Source organism: Echiichthys vipera, assembly GCF_963691815.1.
Source record: "Echiichthys vipera genome assembly, chromosome: 22".
NCBI lineage: Eukaryota > Metazoa > Chordata > Actinopteri > Perciformes > Trachinidae > Echiichthys > Echiichthys vipera.
Window position 1 is genome coordinate 17,009,373 of NC_139847.1, and position 20,597 is coordinate 17,029,969.

At 42.3% G+C, this 20,597-nt stretch overlaps 2 protein-coding genes across 2 annotated transcripts; one reads left to right on the forward strand and one right to left on the reverse strand.

Annotated features, from left to right (window-relative positions):
* Positions 1 to 1,471: 1,471 nt before the first annotated feature.
* rbm4.3 (RNA binding motif protein 4.3) lies at positions 1,472 to 19,966 on the forward strand. The gene is made up of 9 exons (XM_083936952.1): positions 1,472 to 1,507; positions 1,993 to 2,421; positions 2,536 to 3,180; positions 7,575 to 7,676; positions 9,975 to 10,157; positions 16,260 to 16,329; positions 16,918 to 17,336; positions 17,428 to 18,078; positions 18,427 to 19,966. The coding sequence occupies exons 2-8, from the start codon at positions 2,013 to 2,015 to the stop codon at positions 18,060 to 18,062; spliced, it is 2,463 nt and encodes an 820-aa protein (XP_083793078.1). The 5' UTR covers positions 1,472 to 1,507; positions 1,993 to 2,012; the 3' UTR covers positions 18,063 to 18,078; positions 18,427 to 19,966.
* Positions 8,862 to 11,878, reverse strand: tifa (TRAF interacting protein with forkhead associated domain). The gene is made up of 2 exons (XM_083937002.1): positions 11,780 to 11,878; positions 8,862 to 10,262 (listed from the first exon to the last, which is right to left on the reverse strand). Exon 2 carries the CDS (start codon positions 10,199 to 10,201, stop codon positions 9,608 to 9,610), a length of 594 nt encoding a protein of 197 aa, XP_083793128.1. The 5' UTR covers positions 10,202 to 10,262; positions 11,780 to 11,878; the 3' UTR covers positions 8,862 to 9,607.
* Positions 19,967 to 20,597: the final 631 nt, after the last annotated feature.

The following is a 20,597-nucleotide window of genomic DNA, read 5'->3' on the forward strand; positions in this document are numbered from 1 at the left end:
AACGAGCACTTGAGTATTTGTACTTCGGTTCAGTTGCATGTGTGCGAGTGGAGGATGACGCCCTATCTTGTACGTTTGTGTTTATCTTTATACCTCATTGTGTGAGTACTGTATATCCTTATGTATCTGTACCCCTCGCGTCCTCTTGAAAGACTGCTGGCTACTGCGTGTGTCTGTGTGTGTGTGTGTGTGTTTGTGTGTGTGTGTGTGTGTTTGTGTGTGTGTGTTTGCGCGCGTGTGTGTGTGTGTGTGGATGCTGGTTGTACAGTCGACTCCTCACTCTGTCAGATTTTGTCTCTGGTTTTCTCACTCATGTTCTGATGGCAATAAAGGACTTTTTATTGTTTGATATACATCTTTTCTGAACAGTTTCTTTTTAATATAGGCCCAAAGTCCATTTAAACTTTTTCAAATGTTAATATAACCGAGGGACTAATATAATCTAGATGATATTGTTACAAAAGCAAGTGATTTATTTGTCTCAGGCCATTTTTTAAGCGATCCTTATTTTGAGTTCAAATGAGCATGAGTGGAATCCAGCTGTTGTAGACACTTTATGGAGGGACTCAGCAAAATGGAATGACATTCTTGACACTCATTAGCAGAAAAACGTAAATGCTATAGTCAAAGGGTAACTTCTTGGTGGAACTTAGATACCTTACCATTCCCTTCAGAAATCAATAGACTACTCTACAAACAAGCAGGTGTGTGGATTTAAAATGTTTTTGACTTAATGTGCCTGTTTTTCTTCTAAATCAACTAACTTAATAACTAAACTGACTAAATTAAGACTTAAATTGTGTTTTTCATTTCCCATCTTACTAAAAACCATCCACACTGGCCTGGGAACGCCTCAGGATCCCCCAGTTAGAGCTGGTTAATGTGGCCCGGGAAAGGGAAGTTTGGGGTCCCCTGCTAGAGCTGCTGCCCCCGAGACCCAACCCTGGATAAGAGGCTGAAGATGAGATGAGATGAGAGATTTTACTAAAACCACCCTCTATGACAATACTGTAACATTTCAGCATGTAGTGTTTGGTTGTATTTTAATAGCATGTATTTTAAAAGTGTAATTATACTCTGTATATGAGGGCATTAATGGAAAGTGCATTGCAGAAACCTAACTTGAGAGAAAGGTCGTTGTCCAACAGATGATTTTCACCGTCATTTTGTTTTTTATACAGTTTACCGGTTCAGTTTCTTTACTGTGGGAGCTCTTCCTTCATATGCAGTGCAGTTCCCCGCCAAGTAACTTATAACTTACATACAAACACAGTTAACAAATGTAAAAGGCTTTCAAAAAAGTTCATAGCAAACTTTTACAGAACAGTCCTACCGACCTATACCAAAAAAGAAAAAAAAAATCGGCCTTCAAGCCTTTAGCCAATCACAGCCCGTACGTTTTGAGCGACACTTCTTACCACCAATCAGCTCCATACTTGCGGGTTCGTCACCAGCCGGTAATCATATCCGAGGAGTTTCGACTTCGTTGTGGCGCCGTTCGCGAGCTGTGAGTACAGTTTCATTCTTATGCCTTTCTCTACTGGTTTATGCTGCTTCCATCGCTGTGGTTTCACACCACTTCAAACGTTAACTAAATGCAATGTCAATAAACGGAATTTGGTTTTGGTTCAGCCGCACGAGACAAAATGGCTAACACCTGGAAGCTAACGCGAGCAGCTAGCTAACCATTCAAATGTCTGACCAGGAAGTGCAAACGCGGAAACTTCAAAGACTCTGCTTAAGTCCGCTGTATTTGTACATGTTTAGACACATTAGAACCACGCTAATAAGGACGATGGTAAGCATGGCGCTTGTTAACAGTCTTGATTATAATTTTGCTCTGGTTACACTCGTCTCGATTACAAGCTAGTCTATTTCCCGACCATGACGTTATGGATTCCCCATTTGCTCGCTCACTGGTCACTGTCTGTCACTACATGGTGGCCCGTGTTGTCTCACCCCTTCTCGTGTCTCCCTGTCTGCCCTTTGTAGAGAAGTACACTGGAGCAACCATGGTTAAGATTTTCATCGGAAACCTGTCTCAGCACACTGAGAAGGAAGAAATTGAAGCTCTGTTTACCGAATATGGCACAGTGACAGAATGTGCCAAGTACAAAAACTATGCTTTTGTACACATGGATGACCGCAAATCGGCCACCAAAGCCATCCGTGAGCTCCATCTCCGTAAGCTGGATGGCAGACCCATCAATGTGGAGCCCAGCAGAGGGAAGAACCAGGGACCTGTGAAGCTCCACATAGCCAACGTAGAAAAGGGCTTCGATAATGAGCTCCGTGCTCTCTTTGAAGAGTATGGCACAGTCAGAGAGTGTTCCATTGTCAAGAACTTTGCCTTTGTACACATGGACAATTCTGATGAGGCCATGGATGCCATAAAGGGCCTGGATAACACAGATTTTCAAGGTAAGACGTTTTCCTACTCTATGAACAGACCATGACGTTAGGAGGAGGAGGGATTCCATACTGGTCGTATTCTGCCTTTTTAAATTTCAGCGACAATGCTTTTCTCTCTCCCAGGAAACCGCATACATGTTCAGATATCAAAAAGCAGACCCAGGGGGGCATCTGAGGAGGAGGACTTTCCACCTCCGCCAGGCAGAGGAGGCTATTATCCCCCTCCCTACCCAGGGGAGAGGCCTGAGCCACCCTACAGAGAGCGCATGTCCGGTTATGGTCCTCCGCCTCCACCGCCGCCTCCCCCAAGACGAGCACCTTATCCTGACCGGGGCTATGGCGAGCGAGATGCCTATGGGATGGTTGATTACTATGAGAAATACAGAGCCCGTCCTTACAACGCGGCAGGCTATGATGTCAGGGGTTCCGGTGCCGTCCCCCCTCCACCGCCTCCTCCCTCCGCACTGGTTAGAGAACGTATGGGAATGGGGAACCCTGACCCATACGAGCGACGTCCAATCCCCCCTCCTCCTCCATCCTACATGGCAAGGGACAGAAGCCCCATCAGACGAGCCCCCCCTCCGCCTGGTCCATCAGCAGGTAACGGGCACTCCTACGAGCGCTCCAGGCTCTCCCCGGTGTCCAGGGCTCCGGCGTACGCAGCGCCGATGTATGCAGCTCCGATGTATTCAGCTCCCCGCCCCAGGGACTCCATGTCAGAGAGAGGGCCCCCGCCGCCGCCGCAACCGCCACCACCTCGATACACGGGCTATTAAGCTTGCAAGCGTGTAATCCAAGGTGAGAACAGAGAGTGGATGGTTTGTGACATGATGAATCACATTAATAAGAAAAAGGCACGATTGAGAAATCTGAAGTAAATATGTACCGAAATGAATTTGAGATCTTAAGCCGTAAATAGAGGTAAAATCACGCCTTTAAAACATCACAATCAGCCAGAGCTCTGCCTGCAGACCTAGTCCAGCCAAGAGATTAATATACAACTAAACATTGCTACAGTCCTAAAATATTGCTGCTTTAACATCAAACAATCAGTCTTGCGCGAATCCTGAGTAAAACGCGCTCCTTGACATGTGTGGTGTGCTCTCTTTCCAGGTTTAGAATATGACATGATCGTCGTCGTCTGCTGATGTACGTGGCGCTATACACCCCCCTCGTCTATGGCGGATTGCGTTGCGTTCGCCTGAGACTTACTGGAAGATACTGTATTGCAGACAGCCCCGTACTTTAAAAACACATGATTCCATGTCTACAGTTCACGTATTCTTCTGAGCTGTTTTTGCCTTTTCTGTTCCTCTGCTTGTTTTACTGTTCAAACCCTTCAAATGTTTTGCAGAATAGGATGCTGGCTTAGGGGCTTAGTCGATTTCAGTGTGACGCAGTACTCTTAATGGCCAAAAACACTCTGCTCTTCAATCTTACTAAATGGACATGACATTATTTCATAACAAGGGAAGTCATTTAAATGATAAAAAAATATATATATCTATATATATAGTATTTGTAAACAGAATTATTGTGCACACACTAAGGTTGTTGATTAATCACAAAATCGAAATTCTAGTTATACAGAATTCAGTGTAGGGGTTCTTTTACTATAATATATGGTGTGGCAGGTTGTGCAGATTTGCGACACTTGTTAGCATGGCAAATCAAAAGTTCCAGTGTGGTTTTCTTGTTTTTAGCCTTTTTATCTTTTCTTGCGAAAATAGAATCTATAGCATCATATGTATGATTTTATTCACTTTCCAAGTTGCTTTTCATTTGAAGGCTTTTTAATAAACGAATCAAACCAAAAACTCAGTTTTAACTGTTGAATTATTCCTCGTTGGTTAGGCCTTTTAGTCTAACGGCAGGCAGCCATTATTCACCAGACAGGTTTTAAGATGGTGTGCTAGGAATACTCAGGCGTTAAACTCTTCCCATGCTTTAGTTTTAGTCTTCACACCCTGGAGTTACCCGCTTGGCACATGGTAGGTGATGTTTTGTCAGTTATAATACCAGTGAAAATGCTGGTAAACGCGCGAGACATTAGATGACACAAAGTAGGGAAAAAATCTGTAATTTTTGAGCTTCTGTTCCCTGACTTTGAAGACTCGATTATACAACTACTTTCTTAAGTCAGTGCCAGTGTAAAACACGTGTATGCAAACTTAAACAAAAAGGAGATTTCGATTTTTACCTCGCCTCCAAGACTCAAATCTGTAGCTATTCACAAACCCCGAGACTGATTATAAAAAGTGGCTACAGGTAATGTTTTAACGCTGCACCCATCTACTGCTCCGCGTTGTCCCTGGCACACAGGGAGCTGCAGCTTTCCTCAGTAACCGTTGTCCTTTGCTTACCTTGTGTCGAGCCGATCAGTGGTTTTCCTAGAAGTAGAACAATAACTAACTGGGCTTTGCGATGACCAAAGTTTCTGCCGTCTTGCGCCAATTGCTCGTAAGTCTAGATTTGCATTCTTCATTTCTCTGTCATTGAGTTCACATTACATATTAATGTATTAATCCCACCTTCCATTATTGTCTAGTCTTAACATTTATAACTTAAATTTGTACCACAAATTGCATGCAGTCTTAGTATGTGTGCTCTTTGTAGGTTGTTAAACTATGCAGGAGATGCCACCTCATGGTAAGTCCACCTCTGAAGATGTGCAGCATCCAATAGAAAAGAGGTAAGTGTCATTCAAACTTGTTTGCAAAACATCACTTACTAATGCAATATACTGTCCCCTGCATCATTCTTGTGTGTTTGTACTGGAGTGTTCCCATACTCTAACCTTAAAATTTTATTTTACAAATTTGAAAGCCTTGACCTAAAAAGAAAATATATATATATATTAGTATTCTTTTAATATTAATTCTTAGTCCTAGGTTTGAGGTGAAGATGAAAGGGGTTGTGATAAGTGGTGGAATGGGATGACTGGACTGACCCTGTCTCTGTTTCCACAGGCCTGTCCCAGCTCTGCAGGCTGCACTGGGCCCCATGGCAAATTCATAGGAGTTTATGGTCTCTGAACATTACGAGATGGGATCAGAAGGCCCTGTAGTTAAAGGTAAAGCAGTACAAAGTCACTATTTGTCCATGACAGATTTGATTGTTTTGTGAGCTTTGATTGAAGTGTCTGCCGTTTGTTTGTTTTTTTACAGGAGGGGGATTTTGTCCTGGGCGGCGTGGTGCTGTGGTGGTTGTCCGTCTCTCTTTGTCTCTATGTGCCCTGTGACAGACTGGCGTCCTGTCAAGGTGGACCCCGCCTTACGCCCGATGTCAGCTGGGATCGGCTTCAGCCCCACCGCGACCCTGATAGGGACAAGCGGTTGAAGATGGATGGATGGATGGATTTTGTCCTTCCGTGAAATTCCAGTCCATGGTTGGCGAGCTGGAGGAAAGGTTGAGTCCTCGGAAAACCTGCACCGTTACATAATGTTCCCTGCAGTTGATGGCACCAAAATAAAGGGTTTAATCGAGGATAGGTAATTCATATCATCCTACAGATCCCATTTTGGATTGATTCTTCTTTCACGTGGATGAAGACGACTTTTTGCAGTGCTAACTTACAATTTTGAGGTAACTTTTGCTGCCATCGATGCGATATGGTGTAACTAACTTAGCCTGCTACAGTAATGTTAAGTGGACAAATCAAGTTAGACCAATGTATCTAAGTCCCGAAACAACGGTTGTGTGTTTAATATTTGCACACAGGGCTCACCTCCCTCATAGGGCTGGTAATTCCTGTCTTTGTAGACCCCGTGGGAACTCAGCTCCCGAGAATAATTTACATTGGTGTCTATTGAAAGGGAATAATTATTTCTGGTCCCAGTCATTATCTGTCCTGGATTACACATATGATGTTTGAGTTAAGTTATTTTTCATGTTAAGAGTTTGACAGTTTATTGTACGATTGTTCAGTGAAAGGCTCTGGAAAAAGCGTAATGGGATCGCACTTTCCCCTTCACTTCTTAACTCTGAGCGCTGTTTCCTCGTCTTACGGTAAGACGGGAATCTAAAGAAAGAACACCCGTTCTTGCTGGAATGTTGACATTCTGGTACAAAGCACACTGGCATCTTGATCTCAATCTGGGCAGAAGACGCAGCAGCAGCACTCAGAGTGGAGAAGTTCATGTTTATAAACCGAACTCCATCTCATATCAATATCCCTTATGTTGCTCTATATAGGCAGTTACACACATGTTTGTAGGAGTAAGTTTTTGACTAAATGTATTTTATAACTCGATTATGATAAATGTATTTTAAAACTTGATTTTGAATATAGGCTTATTTAGTCTATATTAATGGTTTCACTGTTAGTTCTGAAGCTGAATGCTTCATGTATGCAGACGACACGGTTTTCTTTGTACATGGTCGCACCAAAGACACTGTTGCCGCTAAACTCATTAAAACAATGTCCTGTGTTACAACTTGGTTGCAGGAGTGCTGTCTGCAGCTAAACGTTTCTAAAACTGTAGGCATGTATCTCACTTAAAACAAACAGTCAGAGTATCACCCCGACATACATGTTAATGGAGAGAGAATACACATTTTCAGCCAATGTAAATATTTGGGATAACAATAGATTCACAGCTTTCCTTTAAAGCTCATATTGGCGAATTGTGTAAAATAATCAAGTTTAGAATAGAGTTACTTTAATAATTCCAGACTGGGAAATGATTTTTGTTACAGCAGTAGTGGGTCAGCAAATAAAACACTTTGTACATAACATACATAGAATCCAATATATACATAGTGTATATATACAGTGCACAGTGTGCTATAAACAATAAACAATAATGGTATATACAACAAAACAGTAGAGAGACCAGAGTTCTGTCTGTTAGTCATGCAAATTTTTGTGCAATTTGAAATTAAATGTCAACTGAAGCCGCAAAAATGTATATTAAATGATTTTCAGTCACTTCAACTATTGCCTGACCAGCTGGTCCCAGGCTGGTCAGAGTTTTAAAAAAAACAAAAAAAACATTGGAAATCTTGTACAAACAAGCACTTAAAGTTATGGGTAAAAAAACCTGGGCACTATCATCACTGCAATTTAAAAACAAACAGTATTTTAAATTGGGACAGTTTTCACACATTTGCAGACTTAAAACAGACCTATAGTACCTAAGTATTGCGTAAATTGGCTCCAGATCCTCTGGCAGAGTTCACCAGCCACAGAAACAGCCTTGAGCGTGTCACTCCAGGCTCTGTCAGAGGTGACCGTTGTGTTCCTCTGCGCAGGAGCACTCTCAGTAAGTCGGCCTGGTCAGTAAGGAGCGCAAATGTGTGCAATTCAGCACCTGAGGAAGTTAAACTGCTCACAACATACGAGGCCTTCACACAAAATTGAAAATGTGGCTTATCAACACTTACAGCTGCCAACACTCAAAGATAAGCCTGTTGGGATGTATTGATGTTATGATAAAATGTTATGTTGTGATGTATTTTGTTTTATATTGTACATGTATTGTGTGCTTTTTTCTTCTCTTCTCTTTTAAATTGTAATTTTGATTGTCTTTTCACATCATGGCCAGGGGACTACAGAGGAAAACTAGCCTTCTGGCTAATTCTGGCTTTTTGAACCACGTGTAATCATGTGTTTTATGAAATTGCACTGTCCCCTTTGAAATAAACTAATACTAAAAATCACATTGTTTTCAGTGTGAAATATTTCAAAATGATTAACCTGAGTGAATAAACATTTTGGCTTCACTTGCTGTTTCTTTTATAAGAATGTAAATACAAGATTACACTTTCCCTCAATGCATGTGATGTTAGAAAATCCCATATTTACTTCCTTATCCTACAGACAATAGCAGTCACTTGAAGACTTGAAGTGGAAGTGAAACCTCCCAGATCTGTCAAAGAGGGAGAAGTGTTTTTTTCTTTGGAAGTTTTGTCGCTCACTGAAGTGTTTTTAGTTTAAACAAGGTTATGGGAAGGAAAGCACTCCTTTCTGGAGAAATGGGGTTTGACAACCACCGTGTACTTGTCATTCCTGAATCCTGCTTTTAACTACGACTTTGAGCTCAACTCTGCTCTTCTGCTTCCGATAAAGGCGATAAAGATCTCACATTGCATTTCATGATTGTAAATTTGGTTAATTAGAATTCCCCAATCTGGACTTTGCTCTGAAACAGGATCCCTGCGTCTCTACCTTTGACTTGTGCAGGTGTTAGCTGAGTTTGAGCTAAATGAAATAGGATTTTATTACAGTTTTACAATAATATATTCTCACCTTTGCATCTGTATTAGATGTTTTTTAAATCTGATAAATGTGTCGAAGTACATTTACTTAAATACAGTGTGATGGCACTTGGACTTATTCCATTGTGTGCACCTTTACTGCGCTACATTTCAGACTCCTGCTTTCACATTAATGTGCCAGTGATAATAATCCTCCATTTTATAATAGTATTTTTATTTGTAAAGCACCTTTCATGCAAGAAATGCAGCACACAGTTTATGAAATGACATGACACAAACATAAAGGCACACAATGAAATAATAATGTAAAACACGATGAAAACAGAATATATAGAATGCATAACAAGACCGGAATGAAATCCAACCCAATAATAAAAATACAGTGAAAGATATCAAAATCACATTTGTGGCATTTCATTTTTTACAATTCCACACAGGGCAAATGCATAAGTAGAGTTTCCGATTTTATTCTTAGTACTATCATGCATCTTGAACCACTGAGTGAAGCAGAAAGTACATGTGTTTCCAAGAGTCTGGAGAGGTGTGCGTTTTGTTTCGGTGGTTGTGTCTACCTTGGCACACCACCGTAACCGAACCTCTGCAGATCTGGACAAACCTGTTCCCAAAAGCTCAGGTGCTAGTCGTGCTTCTTATCCAGGGAAATGTGTCTAAACGATTGCCATAAACCCGAGAGTGTTCCTGAAGTAGTTGTCAAATCTATAGCTGATTAACAATATTAAACAGCATTCACACAAAAATACAGAAACAAATAGCTTTAATACATTCTAGACTTCACACTATCAAAGGAGGTTTTCTTAATCTAAGATCACAGCTTTTTTTCATCTATAGACATGGAGTAATACTACACACAGGGTACAAAATAATACTACGATATAGGCCTGATTTTACTCTAATGTCACAACTACGCACAATTTGTATTGCCTATAAACGGAAGTCAACAATAAAAGTCACGACGTCATGAAGGACACATCATGGTCTCGTCAGTCTCAAGGGGCCCAAGTAAGCCTACTCTGAGCTCACCTGGGCAACTGTTAGTTACAGACGAGCCTGTTTCTGTGACGGGCGTCATACTGGGCACACACATGCATGTCTCTCTGGACGGAGGCACCGGCAGCACCTCAAACTCCACCTCGAAGCTCCCCTTGGCCTCGCCAGACTCGCGGACGATCAGCATCTCATACTCTCCGAACCGGATCAGGGCCTTGTCCGGGAGATCCATCTTTTCTAGGTAGCCCAGCGTGGAGCTGTTCACTGACAGCCGTCCCCTCTGGCTCAAATTCTGGATGGTGAACAGCATGTCCGGGCTCTGGGGCGTGCGGTAGGCGTGGAGGGCCAGCTGTTTGCGGGACACCCGGTTGTCGACCAGGGCAAAAGTGCAGGCCTGGGCGTCACGTCCAAGCCTGAGAGGGTCATCTGCCGACTGTCTGCTCCTGTTTGCCAGAGGAAGCAGCCCGTAAAGGCCCTTGCAACTCTGCTGCGGGTGGTAAAGCCCGATGTGGAGAGCAGTCAGGAGGTCCTCCTCTGTCTCGATGGCCTGGGACACATTCATCTTGACAAGAAGCTGCTGATGAATTCTGAGGTTGGATTTATGGTCCTTCAGGGATGACGGCCTGTTGGGACAGAAGACGGACAAAGGAATCCAGTCAGAACCAAAGGAAAGTAGATTCTTATATAAAGATCCTTTTCTCAAACAAAAAATACCCTGTTACAAGTGAACGCCCTGCACTGAAATTGATGCTATAGTTAATGAGTTTAGTTTAATCAAGAAAATGAAATTAAAAGTATACGTAAAGTAGAAAAGTGTCCCATGTGACTATTATACTATTATATCATTAGATTATTATTACTCATGCATTCATTGATGACTCTAAAATTGCCCGTAGGTGTGAATGGTTGTCTGTCTCTGTTCGTCTCTATGTGCCCTGTGATAGACTGGCGTCCTGTCCAGGGTGTACCCCGCCTCACGCCTGATGTCAGCTGGGATCGGCTCCAGCACCCCCCGCGACCCTGACCCCGGGATAAGCGGTTGAAGTTGAATGAATGAATGTAAAATCATGATTTGGTTTTTGGCTGGGGTCAAACTCATTTGGAACTACTTTGTGGATTTTTTTCATTATTTTTATCTACGTTATAAATGCATCTGCTGATTATTGTTCTCCATTATTGGGTTGATTGATTGATTTGTAAAAATAGTGAGAAATGCCACCACAATGACCCAGATCCCAAAGTGACACCTCCACAGTGTTTGTTTTGTCCGACCGACAGTACAAGAAAAACACACACACACACACACACACACACACACACACACACACACACACACACACACACACACACACACACACACACACACACACACACACACACACACACACACACACACACACACACACACACACACACACACAAAAAGGACTTAAAGGAAAAGCAGCACATTTGCAAATAATCTGATAAAAGTTCAACAATCCAAATAGTTTCCATTCAGTTTCGGTCACACGATTACATCTGTTGTTAGATAGGCCTACTGTTGTTTGAGTGATGACAAAGCATCATGTTTTATAGTCTTGTGTTTTGTTTGTTTTCCACTCCCTGTCATGTTCCTCTGGCAAAATGTGTCCTAAAATATTCTAACCAGCAGTAAAGTCAGGTTAAGGCATCCATTAGAAATACATATATTTAATGTCCACAAATGTTGTTTTAAAATGAGTGTTGGCTGGCACATTATGGGGTTATGCTTAAAAAAAAAAAAGAAGTTCTACTTACACCAAATGAAGGAACCAATAAAAAACACTTATTCTACCACATGAAAACATGACAATTTGATAGAATATCTGCTCATTTTTAAAACGAAAACTTGTCAAAATAACATATGAACATTGTTATTCATCTTTTAAAGTAGTATAACATACAATTCCCCCAGAAAAATATATACATTAAAACAGTTTGACAGTCAAATGTGCCAACCAACTCCAAAACCAGTGTCAACCAAATGATTGTGTGTGTGTTTCCCTCAAAAGATCAGAAAATGAATGTAACCCACACACCCTCCCTGAATGCATTAAGTTACTGCACATTCCACCACTGGTTCACTGGTGTAAAGAGAAATCTGTGTCTGTCTGCTCCTTACCTCAGGGTTGAAGGTTTGAATCTGAAGACACAGGAAAGCTGGAGCAGTGACCCACGGGTGAGGCTGCGAGAGCACACAAACACTGTCCCCGGCGTCTGCAGCCCGTCTCCTCCTGACTTTCGTCACTCTCACAAGACCCGCTGCGACGGCGCGTTCATGTGCGACTCGGTAAAAATCAGTGTTGTAAATTGTGGAGGAGCTGGAGCAGCGGTGAGAGTGTGGGTTTTCACTTCATTTCGTTAACATATAGCGAACATGGGAGTTCTGTCAAACAACAGTTATTTATCAGTTAAGCAACACTCTCACACACACGTGCAAATTTACTAGACCACAGCAAGCTAAATTTACATTTAAACTAACTCTTAAATGCCAGCAATGTACTGTTTGACGTGGGCAAATGTTAGTATCATTAGAACTTGAATACCTACAGTATAATGCCTATTCGGGACTCAGACCGGTGTGTCGGATAATACGAATATGACGTTATCTTTGGTTAAGGGAAATGTCATCATTCTGACATTTAACAAACCGATTTTTTGTTGAAAACGTGAATGTTGCATGGCTACTCCAACTCAATGTGCTACATGTGTTACTAGCCTTTAACAAGGACATTTATAAAAAACTTTACTCACTACTTTGGTTCAATATTCTTAATAATAATAATCGAATAATGTATTTTTTTTTCAACTTTGTTGTGGTTCTCTAACATACCACTTTAGGGTGGGCACGTGAACGTAGCATTGAAGCACCGAAAAGTCCCCGCTGATGCAACCCGAAACAAAAAGGAAGTCACCGTGGTGTTTAGTTTCACATTCAGCAGCGACAATACAGACGGTGGTGGGGAAGAAGCCCTGCTATAAATATAGTTAGCCATTAATCCAGAACGGCTGAAACCAAGAAGTCGTTAGTAACTCGACATTCCTGCACCGCTACACGAATGGAGCAGAGGAAGCGTCACATAACGTCCTTTAGAAAATTGGTAAACACCAAAACCCTACGTGAAAATTGCACTTGAACGCCTCCTCGTGTGGTATTTTTCACTAGGAAACTTTTTTGCCCTCAAAACTTTATACAGAATATTCGACAATGCAATAAAGTACATAAAAGAAAACAAAAAAAGAAAATAGAAACCAAATAAGGTATGCAATACATGTATAGTAAAGTACAAATATTTAAGGCTTTTTTTTTGTTCTTTTTTAAACAAGGGGGAGGAAAACAGTTGAATAAGTGAGCGGACACAGTGGGGAAGTGTTTAAAGATGTTATGTCATTTTTGTGCTTTAGTTCCATTCATCTGTGAGGAACTCGGAGTAGAGCCGCTGCTCCTTTGCGTTGAAAGGAGCCAGTTGAGGTGGTTCAGGATCATCTAGTAAGGATGAACCCTGGGCGCCTCCCTAGGGAGGTGTTCCAGGCACGTCCAGCTGGGAGGAGGCCTCGGGGAAGACCCAGGACCAGGTGGAGAGATTATATCTCCACACTGGCCTGGGAACGCCTCAGGATCCCCCAGTTAGAGCTGGTTAATGTGGGCCGGGAAAGGGAAGTTTGGGGTCCCCTGCTAAAGCTGCTGCCCCCGAGACCCGACCCGGATAAGAGGCTGAAAATGAGATGAGATGAGTTCCATTCATCAATTTTCATGGTTTTTGTTTTGCAGAATCAAACCACATGTGATATGGTCTCTGGATATGAAGAGATATGTATTTTGATCCAGTTGTGGATGTCGAGCCAAAATGTCTGTATTACCCTGCATGAGAAGAGTCTGTCCACTTTCTTAGAGTGAGCGCATGTTATCATCATCATATCAAAGCGTAGCCTCAGTAATTCTTTGGAAGGATAAATGTCCATCATCTTGCAGTGGATTTCTTTCACCTTGGCTGGTATAGGGAATGTTTCCACTGGGAAACTCGTAGTATTTTGATCTTTTGATCGTTGCCGGGATGAGATAACCTTTGACCTTTTCAACATGGCAACTGGATTCTACTTTATTACAGCAACACTGTTTTTGAGCTGGTGGGGCAGACTATGTGCTTTAGATAAGGGTGGACCAAGCTTATGTAGCTAAAACAGATCTATTAGCTTTCTATTTTGTCCTTTAAAAAATCTTCTATTCATGATCTATAAAAAAAATACAGTATTTTAATTAACGTTTGTGTTTTGATAGATCCTCTTTTTGCTGTAGCTGATGATTAGGCAGTTTAAAATGGTTTTCCCCAAGTAACAGGTCAGGATTCGTGGGTCAGCCATGTTTCTTTTAACTACGCACTTGAACACAACGCACTGGGAATTTCCAGTTTCCAAGTGGAAAGGACCATCTTTTCCAGAGCACGTGAAGGGCTCGTTTTTAACTTTCTAATGCATACAGGAGAAAATCTACATGATGGAATATACAGTAAGCACAACGCAGAGAATTAGTCAAATTAAAACCAGTCGTGTCTATAACACATAGACCAGAGATCTTCAACAGGGGGCCCAGGACCCCCAGGGGTTCTTAGAGTGAGGCTACTGCAAATTTTTTTGTTTGATAGTCTTTCCAAAGTTTTTTTTTCTTCCAAAAATATGTCTGAGAATATATACGTTAACATGAATGCAATGATTTAATCATTTGTGAACAATTACATAAGACATAACATTTACACAACCTTGATGATAGGCTAACTGGCAAATTAGCCATGCACAGTACAACTGAGCTGAAATATGCCTTACAAATACCCTCACCGGCCACTTTATTAAGTGCACCTGTCCAACTGCTCGTTAACGCAAATTTCTAATCAGCCAATCACATGGCAGCAACCACATGCATTTAGGCATGTAGACATGGTGTAGAGGATGTGCTGCAGTTCAAAGCAGCATCAGAACGGGGAAGAAAGGTGATTGAAGTGACTTTGAATGTGGCATGGTTGTTGGTGTCAGACGGGCTGCTCTGAGGATTTCACAAACTGCTGATCTACTGGGATTTTCATGAAATCTCTAGGGTTTACAGAGAAATTCCCAAAAAGAGGAAAGATCCAGTGAGCGGCAGTTCTGTGGGCACAGATGCCGTGTTTTAGCCAGAGGTCAGAGGAGAATGGCAAGACCGGTTGGAGCTAATAGAAATTCCATTCAATTCAATTTTATTTATAGTGCCAAATCATAACAAAAGTTATCTCAGGACACTTTACAGAGTAGGTAAAGACCACACTCTATGACTTATTTATGATTTACATAGACCCAACAATTCCCCTGTAGAGTACGGTGGCAACGAAAACCTTCCCTTTAACAGTTTTTTTTTATTTTTTTTTAATTATTTTTATTATGTTGTATGTATATTCTGATTGCACTGGGTCTGAGAGGACTGTAATTTCATTTTTTGCATTTTGTATGTCATGCATATTGCAATTTTTGACAATAAAACTGACTTGACTTGACTTGACAGGAACGTCAGACAGACCCAGCTCTGTGAAGGACTCTGTCTGCACCGGTTGGGGAGGAAGAAAAGAGAGAGAGAAAGAGAGAAAAGATGGACAGAGACAGACACACCTCGCCAACAGAGGAATGCAGGAGAGCATCTGTGAACACACAACACCACCTACTTTCTAGCAGATAGGGAACAGCAGCAGAAGACCACACTGACACTTTATTAAGCACCAGGTATGCCTAATAAAGTGGCCGGGGAGTGTATATGTTTAATATTAAAGGTTGAATATGGAGAATGAGCAGAATACCGCCATCTAGTGTCTCTAGATCATAGTCGCAACAACAAAGTATAATTAAAAACAGTCGGGTTGCCAGATTGGTCAGACCCGGCCCAGTAGCAGTAGCCTGTTTGAACCCTTCTCCTCCGGCAAATCGCACCATAAAAAAGTGTTGCAGGGGAGTTTGACTGACAGTTCCCGTTAGCCGTTACAGTTAGCCGTTTCAGCTAAGTAAAGATGAAAGTTAGCTTACCAATCGAGGAGAACCGTAACAATTTGGGCGTGTGTTTTAATGGCGCTTCTCTCTTTTCTCTCAGTCCTTGTAGTGAATGCTTGGCCTATACTGACTCTGTTTTATACCCGTCTTCGGTCACTCAGCTGCTGGGACAAATAAGCAGCTGCAGGATTGGCAAACTCCATTTCACCCAGTGCCAGCCTACAGTAGCCGCACCCAACAACAGACAACCCTGGCAACCCCTAATGCCGACGCTTAATGGCTGGTAAAATGTAAACAGAATGTGACAGAATTGTCAAACCTGTCAAAAATATTATGTTTAAAATATTAATTCAGACTAAATACATTTTTTTATGGAATAGCAATACTTTCATTCTGTACCCCTTAAAAAAAATCCAAAAATATAGCTTTTAACATAGATTCTACATATTCAACCTTTAACATATGATGTATAAATATATGTTATAGACCTTTTAATGGAATTCAACATACACTGCAGCAGGAAATAAACTAGGACACAGTTAGACTGTAGTTACACATCTTTAAAAGGGTCTAACGTTATACCCTCTGCCGGACAGTGGGCGGCGGTGTGGTTTTGATCCGGAAGAGAACGACGTCACAGACAGAGAAGAAGAAGAAAAACAGGCAGTGAGAAAATAAAGGGAAGTCGGTTTCCGCCATTACGCAAAAGGAGAGCTCAAAGACGGTTTGAGCCCTTTGTAGAGGCCGCCTGGGGAAAAGGTAACCTGGAATCTACGCATGTATCTTGATATGTACACTTTATAATTCTTTAAATTTCTACAAATATTTGCCATTTGCCAGCTCGACGCTTTTCGTGCGTGCTAATATTACGTCTGTGGACAGCGGGGCTTTTGTGTGATAGCATAGCATTGACAGGCTAGCCGCAGCTAACGTTAGCACTTGCTAATTTGCTATTGCGTTTAGACCTCCACTCAATACGAGCCACTTTATAGCAGTCAGTTTGATAAACATTTTACGTTAAAGTTAATTCGGTACCTTGTGAAAAATGGTAAATTAATGTTAGTTGACTTTCTGCGTTCGTTACGCAGACGTCGGCCATTTTGAAATGAACCGGCCTGTTTAGTTCAGAGGAAAGGACGCAGGCATTGTTTTACAGTAGAGCACTGTAACAAGAATCAATGGTGTACATTTTAATTGGTTGTGTTATATTTCCCCACCCTTGAATGCCCCCTTTATCTGGTTTGTCCTAATCAGATCTATAACAATGGTAAAGATATTTGTGGGAAACCTGCCCCGAGAGGCCGACCAGGATGAGATCAAGGCACTCTTTACTGAGTATGGTACAGTCACAGAATGTGCCATCATCAAGAACTACGCCTTCGTCCACATGGATGACCGGAAGGCAGCCACCAAAGCCATCAAGAATCTGCACCTCTACAAGCTTCATGGCACACCGATCAATGTGGAGGCCAGCCACGGGAAGAACCAGGGCTCCGTCAAACTGCATGTAGCCAATGTAGAAAAGGGAGCCGACGATGAGCTCCGCGCTCTCTTTGAAGAGTACGGCTCAGTCACAGAGTGTGCTGTTGTAAAAAATTTTGCCTTTGTGCACATGTCCAACTCTGATGAGGCCATGGATGCCATCAAAGGACTGGACAACACAGAATTTCAAGGTAGGTGTCATTATGCAAAACAAGAAACACTGTAGTTTCCATGTTTCATTTCAAACCTAATCCTTCTTTATATGTATATTTTTATATTTAGGCAAACGGATCCATGTCCAGATCTCTAAGAGTCGTCCCAGACATGATGAGCATGATGACTACCCCCCTCCTCCACCAGACAGGGGTGGCTATTGGCCCCCTCGCTATCCAGGAGAGAGGCCCGAGCCTCCCCCTCCACCCAGCTACATGAGAGGCCGCCTCGGCCACATGCCCCCAGGTTACCCTGCCCCTCCTTTGCCACCCCCTCCCCCTAGACGAGCCGTTTATCCTGAGCGTCCGTATGAGGGTGAGAGGGACAGATACGGCGTAGTAGATTACTATGAGAAGTACAGAGCTCGTCCGTATGGCATGCCTTCCTACGAAGACCAACGTGCTGGCGTCCCTCCTCCTCCCCCTCCCCCCCCAGCCGTCGTCCGAGACCGTCTTATGACCTCGCCGCTTGACCCATACGAGCGTCGTCCGCTCCCACCACCTCCGTCCTCGTACTATGCCCGAGATCGCAGTCCCCTCAGGAGAGCGCCTAACGCACCAATGCCCCCTGCCAGTAATGGCTACTCCTACGAGCGCTCCCGACTCTCTCCGGTTTCCCGGGCCCCAGCATACGGAGTTCCACGTCCCAGGGATCCCTACGCTGAACGGCTGCCTCCGCCACCACCTGCACGCTACGCGTATTAAGCCCTGACATGTGAAGGTGAGAATAGGTCTGAGGTAGACTGGTATTTATATCTGAATATATTTCCTGAAACTGCCATTCGTCCCCTTTTGAAGGCAGAGGCAGCTTGAGACTTGCGCTGCAGATCGTGTGGAGGAAACAGTTTGAAAAACCAAACGCACAAAGTTCTATTCAACAAGTTGTGTATTTGTTTCAAATGCACATTTGTGTGTGAACTTGGATTTCAGCCGATTTCAGTTTTAAATGTTCAGTCTGGGATCTTTGTTACTGAAGAGCGGGACTCGAGTTACAGATCTTCAGACGGAACTGCGTGCTTTGCATCAACCGTTGCAGACAGTTCATTTGTGTCATTTGCTCTTTTTTCAGGATCGTCGTCCGACTGCGTCGCCGCTCGCTGCCTCCTGATGCTCGTGACACTATCCTCTTCCTGTCTGCGGCTGAGCGCGTTACGTTCGTCTGCGACGCTCACAGGAGGAACCGAATTGCCGACGTCCACGTCTGTTTTTGTTTTTATGATTTTGGGACAGCTTTTACTCGTTTCACTTCCCCCCCAATTTTTGTCATTGTGCTGTAGTATTATTTTTTTATATGCTTGACGTCTGGATTAGGCGTTTTTTTTTATTTGTACTTTTTACGTTTGGAAAAATTAGTGTTCTGATGTTGTGACCTTTTTTAGAAAGCTGAATCCTTTCAGCAGTCTCTAGGCGATACTTGTGACTGTAGATTTAACTGAACGAAATCATGTTTGGTATTAAATTTAATCTGCACGTTGGTTCCATCATGTCTCGCTTACCATCGAAAACCAAACCTCAATGTGGCGTTGCTGTTAAAAAAATTAAACTGCTAAGATGTAGGTTTGACAAATGTAGAAAGTAACTGTTAATAGGACAGTATGCGCAAAGCGTTCACATGTATCTGTCCATTGTCGAACTTGTTTTTAATAAACGGATTGTGCAGTAATGTATTCCACAAGTGTTATCAAAATCATGCCCAGCGCTAAAACCCCATCAGTGTGACCACTTAAACTTAAACTGATTCCAATACTCTGCAAGAATCTATCGAGAAAATAATCAGCTCCTATATTTGCTGATTATCCGCTTTAAAAAGAATGAAATCCCGTGTAACAAACTTGTTCAATCGTCCCGCTGATTAAATTAATATCTCGCCTGTATTGTCTGGAAAAGCCACGGCCTTTCTCACCCTTCAGTGTTTTGGCTTGTCCCCTTCAGTGCTCATATTGGAACTTTCTTAAGAGCGTAAGGGAAGAAGGGCGTAACACTCGAGCCGTAATCCACCCGGTGAGATTTCATAGTTGAGACTAGTTTACCTTCAGTCTAGGGGGAGACGACATCCAAGGCTGCTGGAGACCTTCAGAGTCAAGAGGTAAGTAACAGGCGTTAAGGACTACTGAAGGAGAAGGTACTACACACAGCACATGCTCTCAGTGACCTCTTCTTTTTTTAGGACAGGTTTGTAACAGTTTAGAGGAACTTTAGGAACATTACTAGTGTTGGCCAGTTAGGTCTTTTTCCTCCATGGCCTGTACAGTTATTCATTCAGAGATCATTCTGCTCATTCTCTCCATTGTTTGCTGGGAAATCATTAAAGCTATATACAGTTTTATTATCACTTTGCCAGGATGTTGAATAAGGACCACATTCTTAGAAATGAGTAAATTAAGAGAAGCAGTCAGGATATCTTGGTTTGGTTGGACAAACCTGGATATTCTGGACAGGATTTAGGTTTGAATGGATTTTAAGGTCAATTCTACTCATGGCCTTGCAGACATACACATTGTTAAACCCTTGTGAAACATGAAGTAAATTGAAATGTCTATAGTAACTGATTTTACACAATTTTGATGAAAGAGAAATTCACAGTACATTGCCTTGTATTGCTGTTTTGGAACAGGACCTGCATGAATAAAGTATTGAAAAGAACTTGCTGTCCCTGTTGTCTAATGTACTGTCATTGAACCTGATGGGTTAAGCGTGCACACAACTAAATAGCATTTCATTTTTAAAAAATGTTCTTGCATCTAAACACATGTTCTAATATCTCAGGGATGACGACATCACATGGGTGTATTCCCAATGTTAATTCAGCATTAGTACTGTTTATTATGTTGGCACCGCCCCCGTAGACCTGGGGCCTGTGGCACGCAACCAAGTTAAGGAATTAAGCCTGGATATCTTGCTTCTCCTGGTTCAATTTATCCGGCATCTGGTTGCACGAGAGCAGTATGATATATCTGGAATAGGACATAAGTTACCATGGAGATTTTCATTTGGAGCTAGCCTGCTCCCGACCAGGCTAAGTTCCAGGATCTATTTGATCTCATCCCTTGTCTCAGTCAGCAGTCACCACAAACGCAAACCAATATTCATTCCACCATCCGCTATGTAGTATCACATTCAACTAGACCCATTGTTGTTATTCAAACATCTGGGATCATGAAATGCAATACTTTTAGATCAATGAATCATTAGATAATATAGTTTTCCATAGATTTTATATAAAATACACATCCCATATAC